The sequence below is a fragment of the Thamnophis sirtalis genome, unplaced genomic scaffold, assembly GCF_051295495.1.
Source record: "Thamnophis sirtalis isolate CommonGarterSnake01/CBP01778 unplaced genomic scaffold, rThaSir2_p1.2 scaffold_2, whole genome shotgun sequence".
NCBI classification, from domain to species: Eukaryota; Metazoa; Chordata; class Lepidosauria; order Squamata; family Natricidae; genus Thamnophis; species Thamnophis sirtalis.
Window position 1 is genome coordinate 46,515,047 of NW_028261382.1, and position 27,876 is coordinate 46,542,922.

The 27,876-nt window shown below is 46.8% G+C and overlaps 1 protein-coding gene across 1 annotated transcript in view; it reads right to left on the reverse strand.

Annotated features, from left to right (window-relative positions):
• The window catches only part of MAP3K11 (mitogen-activated protein kinase kinase kinase 11), a 32,942-nt gene that overhangs the window by 3,712 nt on the left and 1,354 nt on the right, over positions 1-27,876 (reverse strand). The window contains exons 2-7 of the mRNA XM_087705318.1: positions 13,898-14,078; positions 12,678-12,826; positions 10,082-10,257; positions 8,620-8,860; positions 7,004-7,117; positions 2,630-2,756 (exon numbers count right to left, since the gene is read on the reverse strand). Of these exons, the coding sequence (XP_087561444.1) occupies positions 2,630-2,756; positions 7,004-7,117; positions 8,620-8,860; positions 10,082-10,257; positions 12,678-12,826; positions 13,898-14,078 (988 nt within the window). The remainder of the gene's footprint in view (positions 1-2,629; positions 2,757-7,003; positions 7,118-8,619; positions 8,861-10,081; positions 10,258-12,677; positions 12,827-13,897; positions 14,079-27,876) is intronic.

Below are 27,876 nucleotides of genomic sequence, written 5' to 3' on the forward strand. Positions count from 1 at the left end.
TGGGTGACAATTCTGAAAACGCTGGTCCGTGGGAGTCACTGAATCCGCCAAAAATATTTTTTATTATATTCTCAGTTTGATTCTGATGCTCGCTGTGGGCTGTTAACTTTTAACAGGGTAGAGGAGAGGAAGGGGAAGGAGAGAAGGGAAAGGAGAGGAGGAAGGAAGGAAGGAGAGAAGAAAGAGAAGAAAGGGGGGAAGAAAGGAAGGAAGGAGGGAAGGAAGGAGAGAAGAAAGGAGGGAAGGAAGGAGGGAAGGAAGGAGAGAAGGAGAGAAGAAAGGAGGGAAGGAAGGAGGGAATGAAGGAGAGAAGGAAGGGGGGAAGGAAGGAGGAAAGGAAGGAGGAAAGGAAAGAGAGAAGGAGGGAAGGAAGGAGGGAAGGAGGGAAGGAAGGAGGGAAGGAGAGAAGGAGAGAAGAAAGGAGGGAGGGAAGGGGGAAGGAGGGAGGGAAGGAAGTTTGTGTTTGTGTCCCCTTTTCCCCTTCTGAGTTGTTCGCTGCCCTGAGTCCCTCCCGGAGAAGGGCAGCATACAAATAAACTAAATCTAATCTAATCTAAAGGAGGGAAGGAAGGAGAGAAGGAGAGAAGAAAGGAGGGAAGGAAGGAGGGAAGGAAGGAAGAAGAAGTAGGATTGTTGTAAGATAAGATGGGTTTATGGGATGGTAAGAAAGCAATTTCAAGTATATTGTCAACTGTAGGGGAGAAAAATTGTTACAAATACATATTAATAACAGTTATGAGATCATATAATTGTGAATGTATATATGAGAAATAAAAATTAAAAAAAACCTTTTAACAGATTAACAGAGTTGGAGGAGACCTCGTAGGTCATCTAGTCCAACCCCCTGCCCAAGCAGGAGACCCTACACCATTTCTGACAGAGGGCAGCCCAGTCTCTTCTTGAAATCCTCCAGGGATGAAGCTCCCACAACTTCTGAAGGCAACTTCTGTTTCATGGGTTGATTGCTCTCCCTGTCAGGAAATTCCTCCTTGTTTCCAGGTTGAATCTCTCCTTGGTCAGTTTCCATCCATTCTTCCTTCTCTGGCCTTCAAAGGTGCTTTGGAGAATAGCTTGACCCCCTTCCTCCTCTCTGTGGCAGCCCCTGGAAGGCTGCTATCCTGTCTCCCCTGGTCCTTCTCTTCCCTAGACTAGCCATGCCCAGTTCCTGCAGCGGTTCATCGTACTAAATGAACTGTCATACGTTTGAGGACTATCTGTATCAGTGGAGGCTGGAATGAGCGCAATGCGACTTTGAGCCATAGTGGCGCAGTGCAGTACTGCAGGCGACTTCTGCTGACTGCCGGCTTCCTGCAATTTGGCAGCATGGATCTCAGCAGGCTCAAGGTTGACTCAGCCTTCTGTCCTTCCGAGGTCGGTAAAATGAGGACCCAGATGGTTGCGGGCAAGAGGCTGACTGAACACCGCTTAGAGAGGGCTGTGAAGCACTATGAAGCGGTATATAAATAGAGTTGGAAGGGACCTTGGAGGTCTTCTAGTCCAACCCCCTGCCTAAGCAGGAAACCTTATACCGTTAAAGACAAATGGCTATCCAACATCTTCTTAAAGACTTCCAGTGTTGGGGCATTCACAACTTCTGGAGGCAACTTCTGTTCCACTGATTAATTGTTCTCACTGTCAGGAAATTTATCCTTAGTTCTAGCCAACACAGTTCTAGGCTGCATCAACAGAGGGATTGAATCAAGATCACATGAAGTGTTAATACCACTTTATAAGGCCTTGGTTAGGCCACACTTGGAATACGGCATCCAGTTTTGGTTGCCATGATATAAAAACAGATGTGGAGACTCTAGAAAGAGTGCAGAGAAGAGCAAGGAAGAGGATTAGGGGACTGGAGGCTAAAACATATGAAGAACGGTTGCAGGAACTGGGGATGTCTAGTTTAATGCAAAGAAGGACTAGGGGAAACATGATAGCAGTCTTCCAATATTTCAGGGGTTGCCACAAAGAAGAGGGGGTCAAACTATTTTCCAAGGCACCTGAGGGCAGAACAAGAAGCAATGGTTGGAAACTAATCAAGGAGAGAAGCAACTCAGAACTAAGAAGAAATTTCCTGACAGTGAGAACAATGAATCAGATGTTCTAAAGAAGAGATTGGATATCCGTTTGTCTGAAGTGATGTAGGGTTTCCTGCCTAAGCAGGGGGTTGGACTAAAAGACCTCCAAGGTCCCTTTCCAACTCTGTTATTCTATTCTATTTTATTCTATTCAGAACCTTATCCTATCCTATTCAAAATCCTATCATATCCTATTGTAACGTATCCTATTCTATCCTATTCAGAATCCTATTCTATTCTATTCTAAGTCAATGCTGGAATTTGACAAAACCCACCCAAAATCACACGCCACAAGGCACTGCGAACCGTCCTGAATGAGAAACGGTTGCCAAGCGACTCAGATGCCACTCCAAGACCGTGGGGAGATCTGTCATAACTCTGAACGGCCGTTAAGCGAGGACTACCCATTTTTTTTTGTGGGGAAGAAATGTCACAAGACGCGGACAGGGTACCCCACTCCGCTTCCTAAATTGAGCTGCAAAAATACCCTATTCATTGGTAGAAGGGGATTGGCTCTGGCCAGTGGTGAAGAGGGTGAGATAGATGCTCTCTACCTGCCGTTTTGCGTACTGCCCTCGGGCATTTTAGGGGAGCCCGGGCTCTTGGTATGGCCATTCCAGGTCTCATCGCTACGACGGGGGAGTTGCCGGTTCCAGTTCTGATCGTTCTCACTCGGTTCCACTGCGGGGAGGACAGACAAACAAACCATTTGCCATTAAACAAATCGTACAATTCTTTTTTTATTTTTTGCAATAACTTTTTAAATTTTTTGTTACAAATTTTAAATTCTTTTTACAAAGCTTTCCCCCCCTTTTACATTCTCTCTTATGCATAATTTGTGTCATATTACCATTCCAATTTCAGCCCCCCTTATTTCCTTCCCTTATTTCCTTCTTGAATTTCTGTCTTAACACATAGACAATATCGTTTTTTGCCCTTTCAGAACCATATACCGAATTTATCATTTCATTTTTTCCACCTGTTATTCTAATTTCTGTAGGTAGCGTATATCATCAAATTCAATTTTAATAGGAAGGAGGGAGGGAAGCAAGGAGGGAAGGAAGGAGGGAAGGAAGGAGAGAAGGAGAGAAGAAAGGCGGGAAGGAAGGAGGGAAGGAAGGAGAGAAGGAGAGAAGAAAGGAGGGAAGGAAGGAGGGAATGTAGGAGAGAAGGAAGGGGGGAAGGAAGGAGGAAAGGAAGGGGGAAAGGAAGGAGAGGATGAGGGAAGAAAGGAGGGAAGAAAGGAGGGAAGGAGGAGGGAAGGAGAGAAGAAAAGGGGGAGGGAAGGGGGAAGGAGGGAGGGAAGGAAGGAGGGAAGGAAGAAGAGTAGGAGAGAAGAAAGGAGGGAAGGAAGGAGAGTGTAAGATAAGATGGAGTTATGGGATGGTAAGAAAGCAATTTCAAGTATATTGTCAACTGTAGGGGAAAAATTGTTATAAATACATATTATTAATAACAGTTATGAGATCATATAATTGTGAATGTATATATGAAATTAATAAAATTTTCAAAAAAAATTTCAATTTTAATATAACCAGCATTTTAAAAGAATACAAGAATACAATAGCACAGTTGAAAGGGACCTTAGAGGTCTTCTAGTCCAACCCCCTGCCTAGGCAGGAAACCCTATACCGTTTCAGACAAATGGCTATCCAACCTCTTCTTAAAGACTTCCAATGTTGGGGCATTCGCAACCTCTGGAGGCAACTTCTCTTCCACTGATTAATTGTTTTAACTGTCAGGGAATTTCTCCTCAGTTCTAAGTTGCTTCTCTCCTTGATTAGTTTCTACCCATTGCTTCTTTTTCTACCCTCAGGTGCTTTGGGGAATAGCTTGACTCCCTCTTCTTTGGGGCAGCCCCTGAGATATTGGGACACTGCTATCATGTCTCCCCTGGTCCTTCTTCTCATTAAACTATTTTACTTAATTGGTTATCCAAGAGCCGAGGTGGCGCAGTGGTTAAATGCAGCACTGCAGGCTACTTCAGCTGACTGCAGTTCTGCAGTTCGGCTGTTCAAATCTCACCGGCTCAAGGTTGACTCAGCCTTCCATCCTTCCGAGGTGGGTGAAATGAGGACCCGGATTGTTGTTGGGGGCAATATGTGCTGACTCTGTAAACCGCCTAGAGAGGGCTGAAAGCCCTATGAAGCGGTATATAAGTCGAACTGCTATTGCTATTGCTATCCACAATTCACAATGTTATTTTATTTAACTATATATCATTAGCAGTATTAACGTATTTCATTTTCTAATGCATCTCTTCTTTCCCTTCCTAGCCATGTTCTCTCATCTCCTGCTCTCTTTGACGTTCCATTTTTCATCAGTTTTCTGTTCGTCCTTCTATTCCCTACTCTTGAATTCCCTTTTTTTCCATTTTATATGTATTATACCTTTTCTTCTGGATTTAAATTTGACACCCCTGTATTAGGGCGTGTCCCCCTCTTCCTCTAAGAAGTAAAAATCGCATTTGACTTACAACCACCATTGGGACTGGACCCTTCGTGGCTAAGCAATGGAGTCAGGACCTAATAAGTCCTCCCGGGAGCGTGTCTGATCTTATGATCTCGTTGGCTGCCGTCCCTAAGTGAATCAGCGGAGTAAATATGGAAATCCAGCCTTCCCCGCTGCTTTTATTTTTATTAATTGACTGTGAATTCTGTTCATTCACATCCAGCAAAGTCTCTCGATGGAGGATTTACAGTCACAGACCTTCTCTGGCTTGGAGAGCTAATGGTCTCCTGCAAACTCCACTCCCCTTTCGCTCCTCTTTTCTTTCCTCTGGGAGGGGCCATTCATTCCTCCCAAGTTGATTCCTGTTCTTTACCTGTTCCCTTGTCTGGCAACTCTGTGCATACTGGGAACAGGCTCCACCTGTTCTTCTGCCTCCCTGATCTCTGACTCTGAAGGCAGCTGATAACTGACCTATAACTGTGGCCCCCTCTCTGCCTCCAACCCAGAGCCCTCATCAGAGCCTTCTCCAGACTCCAGGACTGGCCCAGGTTCCTCCCCAACCCTCCTCACTGTTTGAATTTGCTGCCAGCCATGCTGGCCACAACAGTAATAAAACCCCATCACCGCCTCAATCCATTCTTAGCTCATCTCCAAAATACTATTATTTGGGGGCAAATTGATGACGGTTTTTAGCCTGGAAGTGGTGGAGAGTAAAAATGTCATAACAGGCCGGGAAGATCCTAAAGGGTGATCAACAGACTGCGGGATCCTGCAACTGTTGGAAATGTGAGCCCGAGGGCCGAGAACCTGAATTTCCATCACGGGATCGCAGGGATGGTGCAACGGGCTTAAGTTTTAAGGACTGTCTCCAAGTCCCTTTATTCCCAGGGCCTTCATAACTTTGAATAGTTCCTAAAACGGGGGAGTCCTGGCTGCTCTCTGAGTCTGGTGGTTTTCTCGCAGACGTTTCATTACCCAACTAGGTAACTTCATCAGTCCTAGAAGGGAGGGGGTGTTTACGTATTGCAGGAAAAGGAAGGGCTTAGAAGGGAGTGGGGTTTGCGAAGTGAGGAGGAGGAGGATTGTGGGGGCCCTTGGTGATCTCTGAGCTTGGTTTTCGTGCAGACGTTTCATTACCCAACTAGGTAACGACATCAGTCCCAGAAGGGAGGGTTGGCATATTAGAGGAAAAGGAAGAAGGATAAGAAGAAGAGGAGGAGGAAAAGGAAAAGGAGGAGAAATAAGACGGTGGGGGCCTTGGTGCTCTCTGAGCTTGGTGGTTTTCTTGCAGACATTTCATTACCCAACTAGGTAATATTATCAGAGCTAGAATGGTGGGGTGGAGGAAAATTAGAGGAGGAGAAGGAGAAGAAGAGGAGGAGGAAGGAGGAAGGAGAAGAAGAAGAGGAGAAGAAGGAGAGGAGGAAGGAGAAGAAGAGAAGGAGAAGGAGAGGAGAAAGGAGAAGAAGAGGAGGAGAAGAAGAGGGGGAGAAGAAGAGGAGAAAGGAGGGAGAAGAGGAGGAGGAGGAAGAGAAGGAGAAGAAGAGGAGGAGGAGGAAGGAGAAGAGGAGGATGAAGGAGAAGAGAAGGAGAAGAAGAGGGGGAGAAAAGGAGAAAGGAGGAAGGAGAAGAGGAGAAGGAAGAGAAGAAGGAGAAGAAGAGGAGGAAGGAGAAGAAGAGAAGAAGAAGAGGGGGAGAAGAAGAGGAGGAGAAAGGAGGAAGGAGAAGGCGGAGGAGAAGAAGAACAGGAGGAAGGAGAAGAAGAAAAGGAGAAGAAGAGGGGGAAGGGGAGAAAAAGACGAGGAGGAGAAAGGAGGAAGGAGAAGAAGAAGAAGAACAGGAGGACGAGGAAGGAGAAGAAGAGGAGGAAGGAAAAGAAGAGAAGGAGAAGAGGGGGAGGGGAGAAGAAGAGGATGAGGAGAAAGGAGGAAGGAGAAGAAGGAGAAGAGGAGGAGGAGGAACAACTGTGGGATCCTTGGTGCTCTCTGAGCTTGGTGGTTTTCTTGCAGACATTTCATTATCCAACTAAGTAACACCATCAATGCTCACAGAGAGAAAATTCTCCTCCCTTCTAGCACTGATGATGTTACCTAGCTGGGTAATGAAACGTCTGCAAGAAAACAATCCAGCTTAAAGAGCACCCAAGACCCCTGAGCTACAATTATTCTATCAGTTGCTAAATTAATGCTCCAAACCCCACTCCCTTCTAGCACTGATGATGTTACCTAGATGGGTAATAAAACGTCTGCAAGAAAACCACGAAGCACGGAGAGCACCAAGGACCCCACATTTCACAAACTGTTCAAAGTTACAAAGGCCCTGAAAAAAAGTGACTCCCCCAAACTTAAGTCCATTGTAGCATCCCTGCCGTCATGTGATCCAATTGGTCATAAAGTTGAGGACTGCCTCTATCGGCATCTAAGCTTGTTGAGATGTGCGTTGGGGCTTCGTCCGGAGAGAAATCTTGCGCCACTCACGCTGGATAGCTCGAAAGCGTGGGAATGTGGGGGAGCCCCCTGCGCCGGCATCGAAAAAATCCTTCCTCTTGTCCAGCCCTGGGGATGCTTGAACCGTGATGCGATGCTTAAAATCTGGGAGGGAAAAAAGGAGAGAAAGTCCGTGAAAACCACCTTGAAGCTGATCGAGTCAGATCTACCCAGTCTCCCCCCTGAAAATAAGACTTCCCCGGATAATGAGCCCAATCGGGCTTTTGAGCGCATGCGCTGAAATAAGCGCTTATTTTGTGGGTCAAAGAAAATAAGAGCCTGTCTCCGACACAGAGCCCTCATCAGAGCCTTCCCCAGAATCTGGGCGCCATCTTTAATTGGGGCCAGATCAAACATGGTTTAGGCTCTCTGTGAAGTTCCCAAGAGATGACCTAAGTAATTTACGAGCCTCGAGACAAAGTTCAAACAAAAAACATTCATTTATTAGGATCAACATCTTGGCTTGATCTTCTGTGGAGCCTAAACTGAATCCCACTTAATGGCATCTGAACTTTACCTCCTGTGTCCCCTCCCCTCTGCCTGAAGTCATCAATCACATTCGCCAACCAGATGTTATGGCAGGGTTCTTCACATCCCAGTTACAAGAATATGAGACTTTACTCTAGCCAAAAGTATGCATGGAATTCTCCTCCCTTCTCAAATTGACATCAGTCTCCTGATGAGCGGGAGACACCTACTTCCCAGGATCCCTGAGGGTACCACATTTCCCAAAATCCCTCAGTGCACCACATTTCCCAGAATCCTTCAGTGCACCACATTTCCCAGAATCCCTCAGTGCACCACATTTCCCAGAATCCTTCAGTGCACCACATTTCCCAGAATCCCTCAGTGCACCACATTTCCCAGAATCCATCAGAGCACCATATGTATTTCCCAGAATCCCTGAGGGCACCACATTTCCCAGACTCTCCGAGGGCACCATATTTATTTCCCAGAATCCCTCAGTGCACCACATTTATTTCCCAGAATCCCTCAGTGACCATATGTATTTCCCAGAATCCCTGGGGTGCCAGATTTATTTCCCAGAATCCCTGAGGGCACCACAATTATTTCCCAGAATCCCTCAGTGCATCACATTTATTTCCCTCAGTGCACCATATGTATTTCCCAGAATCCCTGGCGCAGCATTTATTTCCCAGAATCCATCAGTGCACCATATGTATTTCTCAGAATCCCCAAGGGCACCATATTGTATTTCCCAGAATCCTTCAGTGCACCATATTTATTTCCCAGGATCCCTCATTGCACCACATTTATTTCCCAGAATCCCTCAGTGCACCACGTTTATCTCCCTAGTTTCCCACGTGCCCCATATTTATTTCCCAGAGTTCCTGCCTATTTCCCAGAACGTATTTCCCAGAATTTCTGTGTGTGCCCCATTCATTTCCCAGAATCCCTCAGTACACCGTATTTACTTCCCAGAATCCCCGAGAATGCTGGTCTGTTGCCATTACAACCCGCAACAAAATACCAAATCTGGCTTTCGTAAAATAACACACACACCCCTCCGGCATTCAGAAGGAGCAAGGCGGGATCTAGCCCACCCAGCCTTCCCCAGAGCTCGGCTTCCCAACCAGCCTTCTTACCGAGCGGCATGCTGATGCGATCGCTGTCCCTTCCTCTGAGCTTGTTGCGCTTGAAGGTACCCTTGCGCTTCTTCACGTGCGGCCGATCGCGGTTCATCTGCTGGATGAGGAGGCTGAGTTCACGCTCGAAGACCTCCAGCTCCCACTGGGCCAGTTCGTGTTCCCGCTGGCGGAGAAATTCCTCCTGGGACTTCTGCTTCAGGGCCGCCTGCTTCAGCTCTTCCTCCCGGCTCAACAGCTCCTGGGGAGAGAAATGGATCCCGAACAATCCCCCACCTGTGAGGGAGGGAAACTCTCGGTCGTCGTTCCCGCCCCCTCCCGGAGATCTTTGGATCCTCCGGTCATGATGTGATCTACAGTTTGATGCAGATCCTTGTCTTAAAGGAGTGATTTCCTAGTTGCCTCCCGTCCCACCTACAGGTAGTCCTCAACTTACAACAGTTTGTTTAGTGACCGTTTAAAGTTACAACGGCACTAAAAAAAAGGATTTGTGATTTTTTTTCATACAACTATTGCAGCATCCCCATAGTCACCTGATATACATTTGGATGTTTGACAACTGGTTCGTAGTTATGACGGTTGCAGTGTCCTGGGGTGTGTGTGTGTCATGCGATCCCCCTTTTGCGACCTTCTGACAAGTCCATGGAAGCCCATGTTCCCTGAGCAACCATGCTAACAACCACTGGGGGGTCCGCGAGAAAATGTTGGTGGACCGCTGAAAAATTATTTGCATTTTTGATATTGCACTCAATCAGGGGTCCTCAAACTACGGTTCCTGGGACGGATACGTGCAATGGACGCTTGTGTTGCTGCAGAGAGTCTCCCCCTTCGGGTTCTTTTTGGGTGGGTCGGAGGGGGGCAGAAATTCTAACTTGGGGTCTGCTTCAACCTCCTGGTGGGGGGCTTTGGGCGAAGGCTGGAGGGAAGCAACGCTGATGACGAAGAGCCGGAGGGCCTCGTTCCAGTGGGACTGCATCACGGCCTGGAACTGGCTGACCATCTCAGCCCACTGAGCCTCCAGGCGCCGGCACCTGGCCTTGCACTCCCGCAGGTCTTCCCTCTGCTTGGGAAGCCCATGCTCCTAGTCCTCAGTGAGGTGCTTCTGCTGAGCCTCCTTCTCGGTCAGATCCAATTTGAACTGAACTGTTTTGCCAACTCTTTCTCTGGGTGGCTGCTTAGCTCCGGCAACTGCTTCCTGTTGGGGCCCTAAGGAGCCCGGGCGGGCAGGCAAGGAAGGGCTGGGAGGGGCGAGGTGAGATCGAGTTGGCCATGCCCATCCAGTCACATGATAATCTAGCCACGCCCACACAGCCGGTCATTAGGCAGATCATATTAGTGGTCCACGGGATTTAGAATTATGAATTTAGTGGTCCAAAAGGTTGGGGACCCCTGGTTTAATCCAACCCCCTGCTGCTGGGGAAGGGAAATCCCTGCCCCCCCGCCTTCCCCCTCTGATTCTCACCTTCTCTTTTGCCCGCAGTTCGTCAAACATATCCTGGATCTCCACTTTCCAGTCGTCTTGCATGGAATGGAAGGACTCTTGGGGCAGGTCGTGCAACACCTGCGTCTCGAGGACCGTCAGCTGGTCGAGGATGGAGGCAAAGCTGGGGCGCGCGTGGGGGTCCTGCTGCCAACACTCTGGTGGGACCGACCCGGCAGGGCGGCGGAAGAAGGGAAACAAAAGAGAGAGAGAGAGAGGAGTTTTCATTAGCATGCGGGCAAGACCTTGGGAGACGGGGCAAAGAGATACTATCAAGGGGACAGTCAGCTAAAAGACAGCGTAGCCCTCAGCTGCATACTGGATGGAGAAAGAGGCTCAGATGGGACCCTCCCTAGTTTCTCAGGCTGTAAAGGGGTAAGGAGAAGATAGATCTGTGGACAAGAGTTTAAGCAAGTATGTGTGATTGGTATATGGGAAGACCTTGGGAGACGGAGTGAGGAGACCTGCTCAGTAATGGTCAAATAAGAGAGCATAGATCTCAACTGTGTAACTGATGGGGCGAAAGGCTCAGAAGGGACTCTCCCTAGTTTCTCAGGCTGTAAAGGCGGGTGGGGGGGGGGAAAGGATAATGTAGTTCTTTGAAAAGAGTTCAGAGTGGGTTAGGTTGAAAAAGGATATGTTGGGAAGAGCACAGGAATCGTCAGATAAGAGGCAGCGTAACTCTCAGCTGGGTAACAGGCAGGGCAAGAGGCTCAGAAGGGACCCTCCCTAGTATCTCAGGCTGTATAGGAGACAGCTGGAATGATATGTGGGGAAGACCTTGGGAGATGGGGCAAAGAGATACTATCAAGGGGACGGTCAGCTAAAAGACAGTGTAGCCCTCAGCTGCATACTGGATGGAGAAAGAGGCTCAGATGGAACCCTCCCTAGTTTCTCAGGCTGTAAAGGGGTAAGGAGAAGATAGATCTATGAACAAGAGTTTAAGCAAGTACGTGTGATTGGTATATGGGAAGACCTTGGGAGACGGAGTGAAGAGACCTGCTCAGTAATGGTCAGATAAGAGAGCATAGATCTCAGTTGTGTAACTGATAGGACGAAAGGCTCAGAAGGGACCCTCCCTAGTTTCTCAGGCTGTATAGGAGACGGCTGGAATGATATGTGGGGAAGACCTTGGGAGACGGGGCGAAGAGATACTATCAAGGGGACAGTCAGCTAAAAGACAGTGTAGCCCTCAGCTGCATCCGAGATGGAGAAAGAGGCTCAGATGGGACCCTCCCTAGTTTCTCAGGCTGTATAGGGGTAGGGAGAAGATAGATCTATGGACAGAGTTTAAGCAAGTATGTGTGATTGGTATATGGGAAGACCTTGGGAGACGAAGTGAGGAGACCTGCCCAGTAATGGTCAGATAAGAGAGCATAGATCTCAGTTGTGTAACAGATAGGACGAAAGGCTCAGAAGGGACTCTCACTAGTTTCTCAGGCTGTAAAGGCAGGGAGGGGGAGAGAGGATAATGTAGATCTATGAAAAGAGTTCAGTGTGTGTTAGGTTGTGAAAGGATATGTTGGGAAGAGCACAGGAACGGTCAGATAAGAGGCAGCGTAACTCTCAGCTGGGTTACAGGCAGGGCAAGAGGCTCAGAAGGGACCCTCCCTAGTTTCTCAGGCTCTATAGGAGACGGCTGGAATGATATGTGGGGAAGACCTTGGGAGACGGAGCAAAGAGATACTATCAAGGGGACAGTCAGCTAAAAGACAGTGTAGCCCTCAGCTGCATACTGGATGGAGAAAGAGGCTCAGATGGGACCCTCCCTAGTTTCTCAGGCTGTAAAGGGGTAGGGAGAAGATAGATATATGGACAAGAGTTTAAGCAAGTACGTGTAATGGTATATGGGAAGACCTTGGGGGACGGAGTGAAGAGACCTGCCCAGTAATGGTCAGATAAGAGAGCATAGATCTCAGTTGTGTAACTGATGGGGCGAAAGGCTCAGAAGGGACCCTCCCTAGTTTCTCAGGCTGTAAAGGCGGCGGGGGGGAGAGGATAATGTAGATCTATGAAAAGAGTTCAGAGTGGGTTAGGTTGAAAAAGGATATGTTGGGAAGAGCACAGGAATCGTCAGATAAGAGGCAGCGTAACTCTCAGCTGGGTAACAGGCAGGGCAAGAGGCTCAGAAGGGACCCTCCCTAGTATCTCAGGCTGTATAGGAGACAGCTGGAATGATATGTGGGGAAGACCTTGGGAGACGGGGCGAAGAGATACTATCAAGGGGACAGTCAGCTAAAAGACAGCGTAGCCCTCAGCTGCATAATGCACAGGTTCAGAAGGGACCCTCCCTAGTTTCTCAGGCTGTATAGGAGACGGCTGGAATGATATGTGGGGAAGACCTTGGGAGATGGGGTGAAGAGATGCTGTTAAAGGAACGGGTCTAATAAGAGGCATCGTAGCCCTCAACTGCATAATGGACAGGTTCAGAAGGGACCCTCCCTAGTTTCTTGGAAAGCGTAGATTTCAACTGGGTTAACGGAAGAGGAGAGAAACATTTCAAAAGAGAGTTTTTGTCCCAATTTACCAGGGCTCTTTTCAAAATCACCAAGCCGACCTCCGAGATATTTTCACTTACCTGTCATTAAACGGGCAAAGGGTTCAGGGCACGTAGATGGTATCGGGAGTGTGAGTTTGTTGACGGCAACCCCATAAGCCACGGCCAGCCCGTCAATTCCCCGGTATGGAACTTCGCCGGTGAGGAGTTCCCACAGGAGCACCCCATAACTGGAAGAAGAAAAAACAGGAAAAAGATTACAGGCGGTTCCCAACTTACAAATATTTATTTGGTCGGGACCTTGGAGGTCTTCTAGTCCAGCCCCCTGCTCAAGCAGGAGACCCTATACCATTTCATACAGTAGTTCAATCAATCAGAATAGGAAGGGACCTTGGAGGTCTTCTAGTCCAGCCCCTTGCTCGAGAAGGAGACCCTATACCATTTCATACAGTAGTTCAATCAATCAGAATAGGAAGGGACCTTGGAGGTCTTCTAGTCCAGCCCCTTGCTCGAGAAGGAGACCCTCTCCCATTTCAGACAAGTGGCTGTCCAGTCTCTTCTTAAAAGCCTCAAGCGATGGGGCAAAACTTCAAAACATCATTTAATGAACGGTTATAAGTTGAGGAATAATCCCCCATTAGTAGTTACCTGATGGGCTGAAGGTTAACTCAGCCTTCCTTCCTTCCGAAGTCAGTAAAATGAGGACCCAGATTGTTGTGGGGTAATAGGCTGACTCTGAAAACTCAGAGAAGGCTATATAGAGCACTATGAAGTGGTATACAGGTTGTCCTCAACTTACGACCCCAATTGAGCCGGAAATTTCTGTTGCTAAGTGAGACATTTGTGAATTATGCCCCATTTTACGACCTTTCTTTCCACAGTTGTTGTTAAGCGAATCGCCGTAGTAGATTAAGTTGGTAAAATGGTTGTTAAGTGAATCTGGATTCCCCATTGACTTGGCTTGTCAGAAGGTCACAAAAGGGGATCACGTGACCCCCCCCCCCCCCCGGACACTGCAACCGTCATAAATGTGCTGTCAGGGTTCCCAGGATGCCCTAATGAACTCATGAGCCTTCAGCCAAATTTCAAAAGAAATCCAGTAAGGAGCAATACGTCAGCATGTACCAGAGTGAAGTCAGCTCTAACCTCCGTAATTTACAGCCCAACTATGAACCTGTTTCTCGCCTCCTCCCGGGGTGTGTCATCAATCACATTCTTCAACGGCGCACGCTCCGTGGCCAAATAGGTTTCGAACGCCCCCCACTTCGTCCAAAAACTTCCTTTCTTTCTCTCCAACTTACCTCCAGACGTCACTACCCCGGGAAAAAGTGGAGTTTTTGATGACCTCCGGGGCCATCCAGGCGTACGTCCCGGCTGCGCTCATTTTAGTGGTTTTGTGCCATTCCCTGGCCAGACCGAAATCGGTGATTTTTAGCGTTTTCCCACTGACCTCGCCGTCGTCCACGTATTCACTCAACAAAACTGTGGGAGGAAAAAGAGAACGCTTTCAGACAACCCCAAAGAGGCAAGATGTGGGCTTTGTTTGTTTTTTAAAGCAGCCTGTTCTGGAAACTCTTCCCTGTGTTGGTAATCCTCGACATACAACCACAAATTGAGCCCCAAACGTCTGTTGCCAAGCGAGATATTTGTTATGTGAGTTTTGCCCCCCATGTTTGCCATCTTTCTTGCCACAACTGTTAAGTGAATCGGGGCACTTCTTAAATTAGTGACACGGTAAGCGAACGGACATTTATGTCCAGATGACATAAAGGTGGCTCAGGGGCTACGACGCTGAGCTTGTCGATCGGAAAGGTCGGTAGTTCGGCGGTTCGAATCCCTAGCGCAACATAACGGAGTGAGCTCCCGTGACTTGTCCCAGATTCTGCCAACTTAGCAGCTCGAAAGCAGGTAAAAAAAAATGCAAGTTGAAAAATAGGAACCACCTTTGGGGGGAAGGGAACACCTTCAGCGTTGAGTCATGCCAGCCACATGACCACGGAGACGTCCTCGGACAGCGCTGGCTCTTCGGCTTTGAAATGGAGATAAGCACCACTCATGATGAACACCTGACTCAAATGGGTGGTGCTTACCTCCGTTTCAAAGCCGAAGAGCCAGCGCTGTCCGAAGACGTCTCCGTGGTCATGTGGCCGGCGTGACTCAACCCCGAAGACGCACGGAACGCTCTTCCCTTCCCACCAAAGGCAGTTCCTATTTTTCTACTTGCATTTTTTACCTGCTTTTGAACTGCTAGGTTGGCAGAAGCCGGGACAAGGAACGGGAGCTCACTCCGTTACGCAGCGCTGGGGATTCGAACCGCCGAACTGTCTGATCGACAAGCTCAGCGTCTTAGCCACTGAGCCACCCTTTCGCCAAACTGGTTCATGGTTGTGTGAATGCAACCAGGGTAATCCTTTTCTCTCCTTTTCAAACACGGCTCCTACCCAGTTCTAATTTCACCCTGTTTTTCTCTCATTTTGACCCGGCTTCACTCAATTTCAATACATTCTCTGGGAAGCCACCCTCCGTCGCAATTTCTTGCAGCCAGAAAGGTTTCCTATGTTGGCCAGTTTAGTTCCCTGTGCCAAGATGCCTTTGCATTCTTGGCACACCAGAGGGCAGAAGCCGTCCCAAGCTCCGATTTACATTGGCGTTAACAGCTTGAGTAGGAAACAGAATAACAGAGATGGAAGGGACCTTAGAGGTCTTCTAGTCCAACCCTCTGCTCCAGCAGGAGACTCGGCCCTGTGCTGGAGCTAAATCTCTGCTGTATTTCTCAGAGAATGTTAGTTCATTCAAATTAGGTTAAAATCCAAAACAGCAAAAAGGTTTAAAAAGACATTTTTAACAAAATAAAAGGATATTAAACAACTTCTAACACACACTGTATATATTTTACGTCTATCCTAGTTGAATTACTGATTAGTATAATTATTACAGCAATGTTGGGAAACAGGCCAAACGAATTTCAGACGCTTAAACTATTAAATCTACTTACAAATTGTTGAGCCTCTCATTCATCAAATATATTATTATTAACAAAACAGCCAAAGAGATAAACAAATAAACACCCATCTTTTTCTAGTTCTGGCAGTGGCCACTCTAGTCCTCGACTTATGACCACAACAGAGGCCAATTTTTTTTTGTGGCTAACCGAGTCATTTGTTAATGGGCGTTTGCCTCATTTTACGACCTCCCTCGCCCCAGTTGTTAAGTGAATCAGCACCGTTGTTAAGTTAGCGACACGGTTAAGTGAACCTGGCTTCCCCATTGAGGCTGCTTGTCAGAAGGTTGCAAAAGGGGATCGCGTGACACCCCCCCCCCCGGGACATTTCAACTGTCATAAATACGAGACCGTTGCCATGTGGTCGTAAGCATGAAACAGCTTGCCGCCAGAAGTTGCGACTGCTCCATCACTGGAGGTTTTTCAGAAGAGACTGGACAGCATTTGTCCAGATTGATAAGAGTTAGCCTCCAACTTAGGACCACAATTGAGCCCCCAAATTATGTTGCTAAGCGAGACGCTGGTTTTTTTTGCAGAAAACTGTTTAAAAACCCTTTTGATTTGCTATTTGAGGACCTGGATTGTTGTTGGGGGCGATATGCTGACTCTGTAAACCGCTTAGAGAGGGCTGAAAGCCCTATGAAGCGGTATATAAGTCTAACTGCTATTGCTATTGCTATACAGGTAGTCCTCAAAAGAGGCCAAGATTTCTGTCGTTAAGCGAGGCAGTTGTTAAGTGAGCTTTGCCCCGTTTTCCGACCTTCCTTCCACAGTCGTTGAGTGGATCATGGCAGTTGTCGAATTAGAAACACGATGGTGAAATGAATCCCGCTTCCCCATTAACTTCGCTCGTCAAAAGCGGATCGCAGTACCCCCTTCCTCCCTCCCGGGGACACTGCAACCATCAGGGCCACGGGGATGCTGCAATGGTCGTAAGTGTGGAACGCAGTCATAAGTCCCTTTTGTTCCCAGCGCCGTTGTGACTTTGACACGGTCGCGAAATGAACTGCCGTTAAGTCACGGACTTAACGCCGTAACCGGAGGACGACAGCATTCTGGTTTGGGGAAGGAAGTTGCAAGCTCTCTGCACGTGCTCAGAGGCCCTGCCGCTCTTGATTTCAACGCCCCCCCCTAAAAAAAAAAACCCCATCACCGGCAGAACGAACGACCCTTATAATGTCGAAAACCCCAGCGAAAGGAACCCAGAGGCTGGTTGGGCTCCATTCCCACAATCCGTAGGCAAGGCAGACATTTCGCCAGGAGGCGTTGGCACTGGACCGGCCATTGTGTCTGAAGCCGGCCGGAGAATCGGCCTATTGTTCTGCCGAGCAATGGAGAGGGTGGACCTAGCCAGCCACGGGGTTCTCCGTCCACCTTTCTTTCCCCAGCTGCTCTTCAAATTTCCCTTCCCCGCCGCCGGGTCCTCCCTAGGACGGAGGAAGCCAGGAAAGGAGGGGGGGAAAAACTGGCAGGAAGCAAGTTGGAGGAAGCCAAGGGACACCCCCCCTCTCCCAATTAACCCCCCTCCCCTCGCATGAAAAACAGGGCATTGTTTCCTGCACTGTTTGTTCTTCCCTCTGGGAAAAGAAAAAAGGCCACGAAATGGCCTTGAGCGGCACATCTCCCACCGCTAGCCAGCTTCCAACTAGCCAGCTTTGTAAGGAGGCTAATTCAATCGGTCCGTCGGAATGGAGCTGGAAAAAGGGACCTTGGAGGTCTTCTAGTCCAACCCCCCCTGCTCAAGCAGGAGAACCCTATACCAGGGATGGTGAACCTTTTGGGACAATAAAATAAAACTTAAACTTAAACAACCATTTAAATAGGAGCCAGCCGTGTGCAGCAGCTGCCAAAAAAGCCAACACAGTTCTAGGCTGCATCAACAGAGGGATAGAATCAAGATCACGTGAAGGGTTAATACCGCTTTATAAGGCCTTGGTAAGGCCACCCTTGGAATACGGCATTCAGTTTTGGTCGCCACGATGTAGAAAAGATGTGGAGACTCTAGAAAGAGTGCAGAGAAGAGCAACCAAGAGGATTAGGAGACTGGAGGCTAAAACATATGAAGAACGGTTGCAGGAACTGGGTAGGTCTAGTTGAATGAAAAGAAGGACCAGGGGAGACATGATAGCAGCCTTCCAATATCTCAGGGGCTGCCCCAAAGAAGATTTGGGTGTCAAGCTATTCTGCAAAGCATCTTGAAGGCAAGACAAGAAGCAATGGATGGAAACTAATCCAGGAGAGGAGCAACCTGGGATTAAGGAAAAACTTCCTGACAGTGAGGACAATTAACCCGTGGAACAGCTTGCCTCCAGAAGTTGTGGGAACTTGTTGTGAAAAGAGTTGTGAGAAGAGCAACCAAGAGGATTAGGGGACTGGAGGCTAAAACATATGAAAAACGGTTGCAGGAACTGGGCCTGTCTAGTTTAATGAAAAGAAGGACTAGGGGAGACATGATAGCAGCCTTCCAATATCTCAGGGGCTGCCCCAAAGAAGAGGGAGTCAAGCTATTCTGCAAAGCCTCTGAAGGCAGAACGAAGCAATGGGTGGAAACTAATCAAGGAGAGAAGCAACTTAGAACTAAGGAAGACTTTCTTGGCAGTGAGGACAATTAATCAGTGGAACAGAAGTTGCCTCCAGAAGTTGTGAATGCTCCAACACTGGAAGTTTATAAGAAGATGTTGGACAGCCATTTGTCTGAAGTGGTGTAGGATTTACTGCTAAGCAGGGGGTTGGACTTTTGCGACCTTCGGATGAGCAAAGTTCCATGGGGAAGCCAGACTCACTTAACAAACCGGGTGACTAATTGAACAACTGTTGTGATTCCCTTAACAACGGTGGCCAGAAAGGTGGCAAAAGGGGGACAAAACACACTGAACCGTTGCTTTGCTTAGCAACAGAAATGCTGGACTCAATCGTGGTCGTAAGTCGAGGACCACCTCTTCTGCTCCAGTTAGAAGATTTCAGCCACGGAGGAAGGGTGTGTGAGATGAAGGCTGCTGAAGTGGGGATTTTTATTTTTATTTTATTTTATGGAAGTAGAGTTTTAATGCCTTCCCTCTCCGCTTAGAATTTCCCGCCAGAGTCCGGAGGAATATTTTTAGGGACGAAAAAGAAAAGGGACGCAGGTCGCCTTATCGCCGAAATAGGCAAACCCGGCAATTCAACAAACAAATTTTTAAAAAAAACGCAACGCTGCTAGACCTCATGAATTTGCCTCCCTCTCCACCGCCCGAAAAGCCATAAATAAGAGAGCTCACAACATTTCCGGTAAACTGCAGTGCCCGTCTGTGAGGACAGCCTCCCCCCCCACTCCTCACACACACACACACACACACACACACACACACACACACACACACACACCCCAGTTTGCTGGAAGGCAACGAAAGCTGCTTTGGTGTCGCAATCCCTCCGCGAAACCAGCAATAAGGAAGGAAGCAACTGGTGAAGCTGGATTCCCGTGGAGAGCTGAGAAAGCGGAAAGGAAGGAGGGGGGGAGAGGGGGAGAGGATGCAGCTACTGTGCTGCTGGCGGCACGACACGCCACCCCCTCCCCAAATTCACAATTTCCTGTGCTTGCCAACTCCTGAAAACAGGAGGAGAAGGTGGGGGCAGCATTTGAGATCAGTGCACCGGTGTGAATTTGAACTAAGTCAAATCTAGAAATTATATCTTTTGTCTGAGTGTGTGTGTGTATGTATTTAGTGTCACAACCCCTGGTATGCATTCTGCTTCCTTTCTCTGTCTATCGGCTCATCACAAGAGACCATCCAGACAGAAACCCAATATTTTTACTGTTGCCTTTGTTACATTTATGTTGCATTTGAGCTGATAAATAAATAAAGGGAGACTAGTATAGATCTATTTCAAGCTATTTAGCTCTCATCAGCTAGCCATACCCTTACTGGGATTAGAACCTGGGCTGTATTACATATTAAGCAGTTGTGTTAACCACTAAGCCACAAGGTTCTCCCCCTTATCAGCTGAGCCAGGGAAGTAGGTATATATTTAGTGTCACAACCCCTGGTATGGCCAAATATGGGAGGAAGCAGACTGCTTCCATTCTCTGTCTATTGGCTCGTCACAAGAGACCATCACGACAGAAAGCCATTATTTTTACTGTTGCCTTTGTTACATTTGTGTTGTATTTGTGCTGATAAATAAATAAAGGGAGACTAGTATAAATCTATTTCAAGCTATTTAGCTCTCATCAGCTAGCCATACCCTTACTGGGATTTGAACCTGTGCTGTATTACATATTTCCCTGGCTCAGCTGATAAACCTTGTGGCTTAGTGGTTAACACAACTGCTTAATATGTAATACAGCACAGGTTCAAATCCCACTAAGGGAATGGCTAACTGATGAGAGCTAAATAGCTTGAAATAGATCTATACTAGTCTCCCTTTATTTATTTATCAGCTCAAATACAACATCTATCTATCTATCTATCTATCTATCTATCTATCTATCTATCTATCTATCTATCATCCATCCATCCATCCATCCATCCATCTATATCATCTATATCTATATTTATATCATCTATATCTATATCTATATATCTATATATCTATATATCTATATATCTATATATCTATATATCTATATATCTATATATCTATCTATCTATCTATATCTATATCTATATCTATACCTATACCTATACCTATACCTATACCTATACCTACACCTACCTACATACATATATATATCTTGAAACTGACTCTGGATTTGTATTCCAGTCTAAGACTAACAAGGGAATACAGAATAACAGAGTGGGAAGGGGCCCTGTAGGTCATCTAGTCCAACCCCACCCCCCCACCCCAGCCCAGCAGGAAAACCCTCATCATTCTAAGCGTTATCTTCCTGCAACGAAAATGGCCAAATTCATACACGGAGCCCCACAAATGGTATTAATATTGCTTTATAAGGCCACACTTGGAATATCGCATCCAGTTTTGGCCGCCTGGATATTTAAAAAAAGATGTGGAGACTCTGGAAAGAGCGCAGAGAAGAGCAACAAAGAGGATGAGGGGACTGGAGGCTAAAACATAGGAAGAACGGTTGCAGGAACTGGCCATGGCTAGTTGAATGAAAAGAAGGACTAAGGGAGAGGTGATAGCAGTCTTCCAATATTTGAGGGACTGTTACAAAGAAGAGGGAGTCAAGCTATTCTCCAAAGCACCAGGAGGCAGGACAAGAAGCAATGGATGGAAACTAATCAAGGTAAGAAGCAACCTGGAATTAAGAAGAAATTCCCCGACAGTGAGGACAATTAGCCAGTGGAACAACTTGCCACCAGAAGTTGTAGGTGCTTCATTACTGGAAGTTTTTAAGAAGAGATTGGACAACCATTTGTCTGAAATGTTATAGATTTATGATCCTCTATCCTATACTTCTGATCATTTTTCACACTTATGACGGCTGCAGCATCTGATCAAAATTCACATGCTTATTATCTGCAATTTGACTCATATTTATGACGGTTACTGTGCCCCTTTTGCGACCTTCTGCCAAGCCAAATTCACTCAATAGTTGTATCACTAACTTAACAACCGCAGCAATTCACTTAACGACGGCGAGAAAGGTTGTAAAAACGGGGCAAAATTAAAAATAAGTCTCATTAAGCAAGAAAAATGTGTGGCTCAGTGGGGAAAGAAAATTGTGGACTGCCTGTAATGGATAAGTACGTCTGCTATAAATTAAATGTTAAATTCTGACTTTCCTACACTTAGTTTCCCGAAAATAAGACCTCCCCGGAGAATAAGCCCAATCGGGATTTTGAGCGCATGGGCTGAAATAAGCCCTCCCCAAAAATATCGCAACACAGCAGCGGCTAGGAGGTGACCACGCTCGTCGCCTCCTGCACCCCAAAAATAATAAGACCTCCCCAAATATAAGACCCAAGTGTTTATTTCAGGGGTCAAAAGAAAATAAGGCCCTGTAACTACATGACCTCCGATTGGCTGAAAGGATCCTTTTGACTGTCCCATTTTTCATTTCTGATAAACACGTCCGACCGGTTTTTCTACGATCCTTTTAAAAACCTGCCGGATCGGAAGTGGAGGGGAAAAAAATTGTGATTGTTTACACCACGGGAACCTAAATTTATAGCAAGCCACCGAGAAAGCCGCCTTCACGTCATTTTACTACCGGTTCGCTGCGCACCGAAAATGTGCTTCGCCGAGGTGGTGCAGTGGGTAGAGTGCAGTACTGCAGGCTACTTCAGCTGACTGTTATCTGCAGTTTGGCGGTTCAAATCTCACCAGGCTCAAGGTTGACTCAGCCTTCCATCCTTCCGAGGTGGGTAAAGTGAGCACCCAGACTGTGGGGGCGATATGCTGACTCTGTAAACCGCTTAGAGAGGGCTGAAAGCCCTATGAAGCAGTATATAAGTCTAATTGCTAGGCGCACGACCTTCCACACATGTACTTTACTCGCGCGCGGCTTAGATAACGTGGTTAAATAGGAGGACATAGCACCGGGGCCCATCTGCAGGTTGCCACAACCGGTTCGATTGCACCGATCCAAACCGGCTGAATAGAACCACTGAAGTCATCTCTGTCTCTACCCTCCGAAAATAGTGGCTTGCTACTTTTGCTATAAGTTCTTCATCGATATACAATGATTCGTTTGGCAACTCTTCAAAGTTCCTGTGGCACTGAAATAGTGACTTACAACCGGTCCTCAGACTTACGACCATTGCAGCATCTCCCCCCTGATGACGTGGTGTCTGGGGAAGGCTCTGAGGAGGGCTCTGTGTCGGAGGCAGAGAGGGGGCCAGGGCCGTCCGACAGTTATCAGCTGCCTTCAGAGTTGGATATCAGTGGGGCAGAAGAACAGCTGGAGCCTGTTCCCAGTGTGCGCATGCGCAGAGCTGCCAGATGAAGGGAGCAGCGAAGGAACAAGGGCCGACTTGGGAGTCGAGGCGCAGGTGGACGGTGAATGGCCCCTCCCAGAGGGAATAAAAGAGGAGCGAAAGGGGAGTGGAGTTTGCAGGAGAGACCATGAGTTCACTTCATTGGTTCGTGACTCTCCGAGACTCCTGGCCAAGTTCTGCAGAGATCAGCTCTCTGAGTCAGATAAGGTCTGTGACTGTAAATCCTCCCTTGAAAGACTTTGCTGGATGTGAAGGAGCTGAATTCACAGTCAATTAATAAAAGGGGTTTTTTTTCCCTTTGTTCTTGGGAAGCCTACGCCAGAACAATTTCCTAGAGTCATTTCGCAATTCCACAACGCCCCGGGTTCGAATCCCACGCAGGATCGAACCATCTTTCTAACAACAGGAAGGGCGAGGATTGTGTAAACCGTGTTTTAAAAGAAATCTAGAAGTTTTGCTGTCTACACAACGAGTGCGTCTAAGCAACCCCCCGCTCACGAGATTTCCGTTTTACGGAGAGGGCAAGGATGGAAGGCCGAAAAAAAAGAAACCATTTTGGATTTTTAGGGAACCAAAAAATAACAATCCAGTCCCTTATAAAGAGGAAGGCTGAAGAAAACAGACGTCTGGTCTAGGAGATTAATCTCATGTCTGCCTTCACTCAATTATTCTCTCCCTGTTGCCCTGCAGCCTGAAAGGATATTAATTTCATGATCAAACAACTTTTCCCCAAAAGTCGAGATAAAGAGCAAGCCAAAATCTTTTCTGAACTGAATTCAAGTTCCTGCAAATATTGTGTATTCATACATCCCCCTAATTGTCTCATCAGAAAGATTGGAGAAAAACGAACGCAAGGAAGGTCGTAAAGTGGGGCAAAATTCACTTAAGAAACGTTTCACTTAACAACAGAAATGTTGGACGCAATTGATTCAAATTCAGGCCCTTTGTAACCACATGTAGTTCTCGACTTACAACAGTTCACTTTATGACTGAAGTTACGAGGGCACTGGAAAAAACAACAACTTAGGACTGTTTTTCAGACTTACGACCGTTTGCAACATCCCCGTGGCCAGGTGATCAAAATTCAGGCGCTAGGCAAATGATTCATATTATGACGGCTTCAGTGTCTCTCTTAACAGCTACAATGATTCACTTAACAACTGCGGCACGAAGGTCGTAAACGGGGGCAAAGCTCACTTAACAAATGCTTACTGTAACAACAGAAACGTTGGGCTCACATTTACGACGGACACGGCATTCACGGGGTCATAGGAGCAACATTTGCAACGTCCCCCAACAAGCAAAGTCAATGGGAGAAGTCAGGCTTGTTTAATGATGGCGTGACTCGCTTAACAACTGCAGTGCTTTGCTTAACGGCTGTGGCAAGAAAAGGTCGTAAAATGAGGCTCAACTCCCTTGCTTATAGCAGTGGAAGTTGTGCTCCCAAATTTTCTAAGTTGAGGGCTACCTATGGTGCGTTTTCCAAACTGGGAAATAGTTTTCCCCAAGCTGTTGTTAAATACCGGGAGTCCTCGATTTACGACCACAGTTGAACCCTAAATTTACATTGCTAAGCGAGGCAGTGGTCAAGCGTGTTTTGCCCCATTTTCAAACTTTTCTTGCCATAGCTGTTAGACGAATCACTGCAGTTATTAAGAGAGGAACACCGTTGTTAAGTGAATCTGGCTTCCCCATTGTCTTCGCTCGTCACTGCAACCGTCATAAATATGAGTCAATGCTATAGGAGTCATTTGACCGATGGTTAGAGAATAAATAAAAGAATTAGAAGTAAAACTAGCTGGGTAAAAATGCACCCATAGAGTTAGCGTGATTAATAGCGCTAAATAAATTAAGAAGAGGATTATTATAGTATTAGATATTTAAGTTATTGGTATTAAGCTGGAATAGATAAATCATGAACATTATTGTAAAATTTATTTTTTATTGCACAAAATATTCTCTTGTGCAAAGCCAGTGAGCGTCCCGATGAAAAGGGAAATTTGCAGCCAATCCTTTCCAAGTTTTGCTCAACATTCCCCCCCCCCCATCCCTCTAGATATATGCCTCTTATCAGGTTTTGAACCTGGGTTCAAATTCCGCTCTTGAGCCAGGATCGGTCACAATGATGAAGCTGAAAGGGGGGGGGGGAATGCAATTTTGGGAAAACCATTTCATCACAACTTAGTACCCCCAAACAAACCGGAGCACAACTGTGTCCGCCTCCCTCATCAAACCGACCTGCAACTTCTGATAGGTTTGGTTGGGAACGATGGGACCTGTAGTTCAGCACGTCGGGAGGGTTATGGGTGCGAGGTCATGCTTCGGAATTAAAACGGGTTAAAATAAATCCAGAGAACCTTCTCCTGGGGCACCTCTTAGAATCACAGTGTTTGGGGCCTGGGAGGAACGCCAGAGATCATCTAGCCCACCCCATTAAATAATTCATGAGAGCCTCTTCCTTAAAAATTCAGAGTTGGAGAACCGACAACCTATTTTATGGTTGCGCACATCTTACCCTCAGGAAGTTCTCCCCTGATATAGCTTACTATCTTATCCAACATGCTTTGGCAAATCCTACCCTGACGAGAGAGCGGGGTTGGATTAGATGACCTCTGATATCCTTTCCCACTGCAGTTCCATGATCACTACAGCTTAAGGGAGTGAGTTTTCTAGCTCAGAAGGAGGTTTTGCAGGAAGAGACCCTGATTTTATCGAGAGGGAAGCCCTTGACTTCTAAACACAACTGAACCCCAGATTTCTGCTTGCTAAATAAGGCAGTTGTTAAAGGACCCTTTCCCCGTTTTACGACATTTCTCGCCACCGTTGTTAAGTGAATCGGAATGCAAATCGCGTTGACAGTGGGAGATGCTCAACGTGAGAAAAAACAGTCCTAAGTCACCTTTTTCAGTCGTTATAACCTTGAGCGGCCAGTCGATTATTACCTGTATTTGCATGCCTACCTGGCAACCCCAGATTCTAACATTTGCAACATGCAAACATGTGCAAAGTTATTATTATTTTTTTTATGATTATTCTTCCCCAGATCCTATGGAACACCCCTCTCTTTGCGCACACTTGAGTTTACACAAGCTAGCCCCTTCTACTACTTTGCAACACGTTGGAAATCATTTGCAAGAGCCTCCCTTGCCGGTTTCCAGCGGAAATCGGTCGCTCTTGTTTTGCATGGAAAGAAAAACAGGCATCTCGCCCTGATGAGAGGAAACCAGAGGCGGCCATCACTGTCACTTCCTCCTCGCGGGGTCACTGGGTTCAACTTCAATCATCAGCTAGTGGCAAACTGCAGGATCAGAACACAGGGCCATGTGGGGAGGACACGGGGGGGGGGGCGCAAAGAGGATGGGCTGGCCGACTGCTTTAGAAAATCCTGCCTGGGGCCCATCCCAGTGAAGTGGAAACTATGAGGGAAAGAGAGAACTCTGTGTATGCTCAGAGGCAGGCTTGTCTCAGATTCAGGAAAGCTGGGGGCAAAGCTAGGCCTGGATCCAGAACTATTTCTCAACCTTGGCCAATTTAAGATGGGTGGACTTCAATTCCCAGAATTCCCTAGTAAACATAGCTGGCTAGGGAATTCTGGGAGTTGAAGTCCACTCATCTTAAAATGGCGGAGGTTGAGAAATATTGATAAATACTGTTTCTCAGCCTTAGAGTTTAAAATGAATGGACTTCAACTCCCACAATTCCCCAGTAAGCATAGTTGGCTGGGGAATTCTGGGAGTTGAAGTCCACTCATTTTAAAATGGCGGAGGTTGAGAAATATTGATCAATACTGTTTCTCAGCCTTAGAGTTTAAAATGAATGGACTTCAACTCCCACAATTCCCCAGTAAGCATAGTTGGCTGGGGAATTCTGGGAGTTGAAGTCCACTCATCTTAAAATGGCGGAGGTTGAGAAATATTGTTAAATACGGTTTCTCAGCCTTAGAGTTTAAAATGAATGGACTTCAACTCCCACAATTCCCCAGCCAGCTATGTTTATTGGGGAATTCTGGGAATTGAAGTCCACTCACCTTAAAATGGCCGAGGTTGAGAAACATTGATCTAAAGCAGTGTTTCTCAACCTTAGACTTCAAAATGAATGGACTTCAACTCCCACAATTCCCCAGCCAGCTATGTTTACTGGGGAATTCTGGGAGTTGAAGTCTCCCCATCTTAAATTGGCTGAGGTTGAGAAACATCGATCTATATTTTTTCTCAGGCTTAGAGAGTTTAAAATGAATGGACTTCAACTCCCAGAATTCCCTAACAGGCATGGCGGGTTGGGGAATTCTGGGAGTTGAAGTCTGTCATCTTAAAGAGGCCGAGGTTGAGAAACATTAATCTAGAGCAGTGTTTCTCAACCTTAGAGACTTTAAAATGGACTTCACCTCCCAGAATTCCCCACTAAGCGTAGCTGGCAGGGGAATTCTGGGAGTTGAAGTCCCCTCATCTTAAAGTGCCCGAACTTGAGAACCAAGGATCTAGAATTTGATCTCAATCAATTAATCTGTGCTGGATCCCACATTTTCCCTCAGAAATGACTTGAACAAAGAGACAATGTCGCTTTATACGGGTTTAGCAAGATGGGGGTACGAGCGTTAGAACGCCACCCCAACATTTCAAGGGACTCCTTCAAGCAACCCCAGGTGGAACGGAGAAACCCCGAAACTGTGGGTGGGAACAAAAAAGAATGTGAATGATCCAAATTAGAATTTATTTTGAGTTTCCTGGATGTAGGAAAGTGCACAGAGAGGTCAAAAACTTCAAAATGGCCGCCTTCCCCGCGCAATTTGAACACAAGACTTTGATTGGCCCAGCTGCTGTTTTGACTTCTCTAGGCAGATGGCAGATTTAATCTTTCTTTACCCCCAAAAAAGAAAGATTAAAAGATAAAAAGCTAGGTAAATAAATAAAATAATGTATAAATATGGATACAGGTAGTCCTCGACTTAAAACAGTTCATTTAGTGACCATTCGAAATTACGACAGCACTGAAAAAGGTGGTTTATGAACGATTTTCACACTTGTGACCGTTCCCTGTGGTCATATGACCAAAATTTGGGTGCTTGGCAACTGGCATGTATTTATGACAGTTTCCGTTTCTCGTGTCCCATGATCCTCTTTGGGGAGCTTCTGACCAGCAAAATCAACGGGGAAGCCAACTTAATACCGGCAGCGGTTCACTTAATAGCGGTGGGAAGAAAGGCCGTAAAATGAGACCAAATGCACTAAAGACATGTCTCGCTTAGTAACAGTTGTTTGGATCGTAAGTCGAGGACTACCTGTAAAAAATGGCAGGAACAATCCATGTGGAGTTTTCAACATTTTTAACAGTAACAGAGTTGGAAGGGACCTGGGAGGTCATCTAGTCCAACCCCCTGCTCACGCAGGAGACCTATACT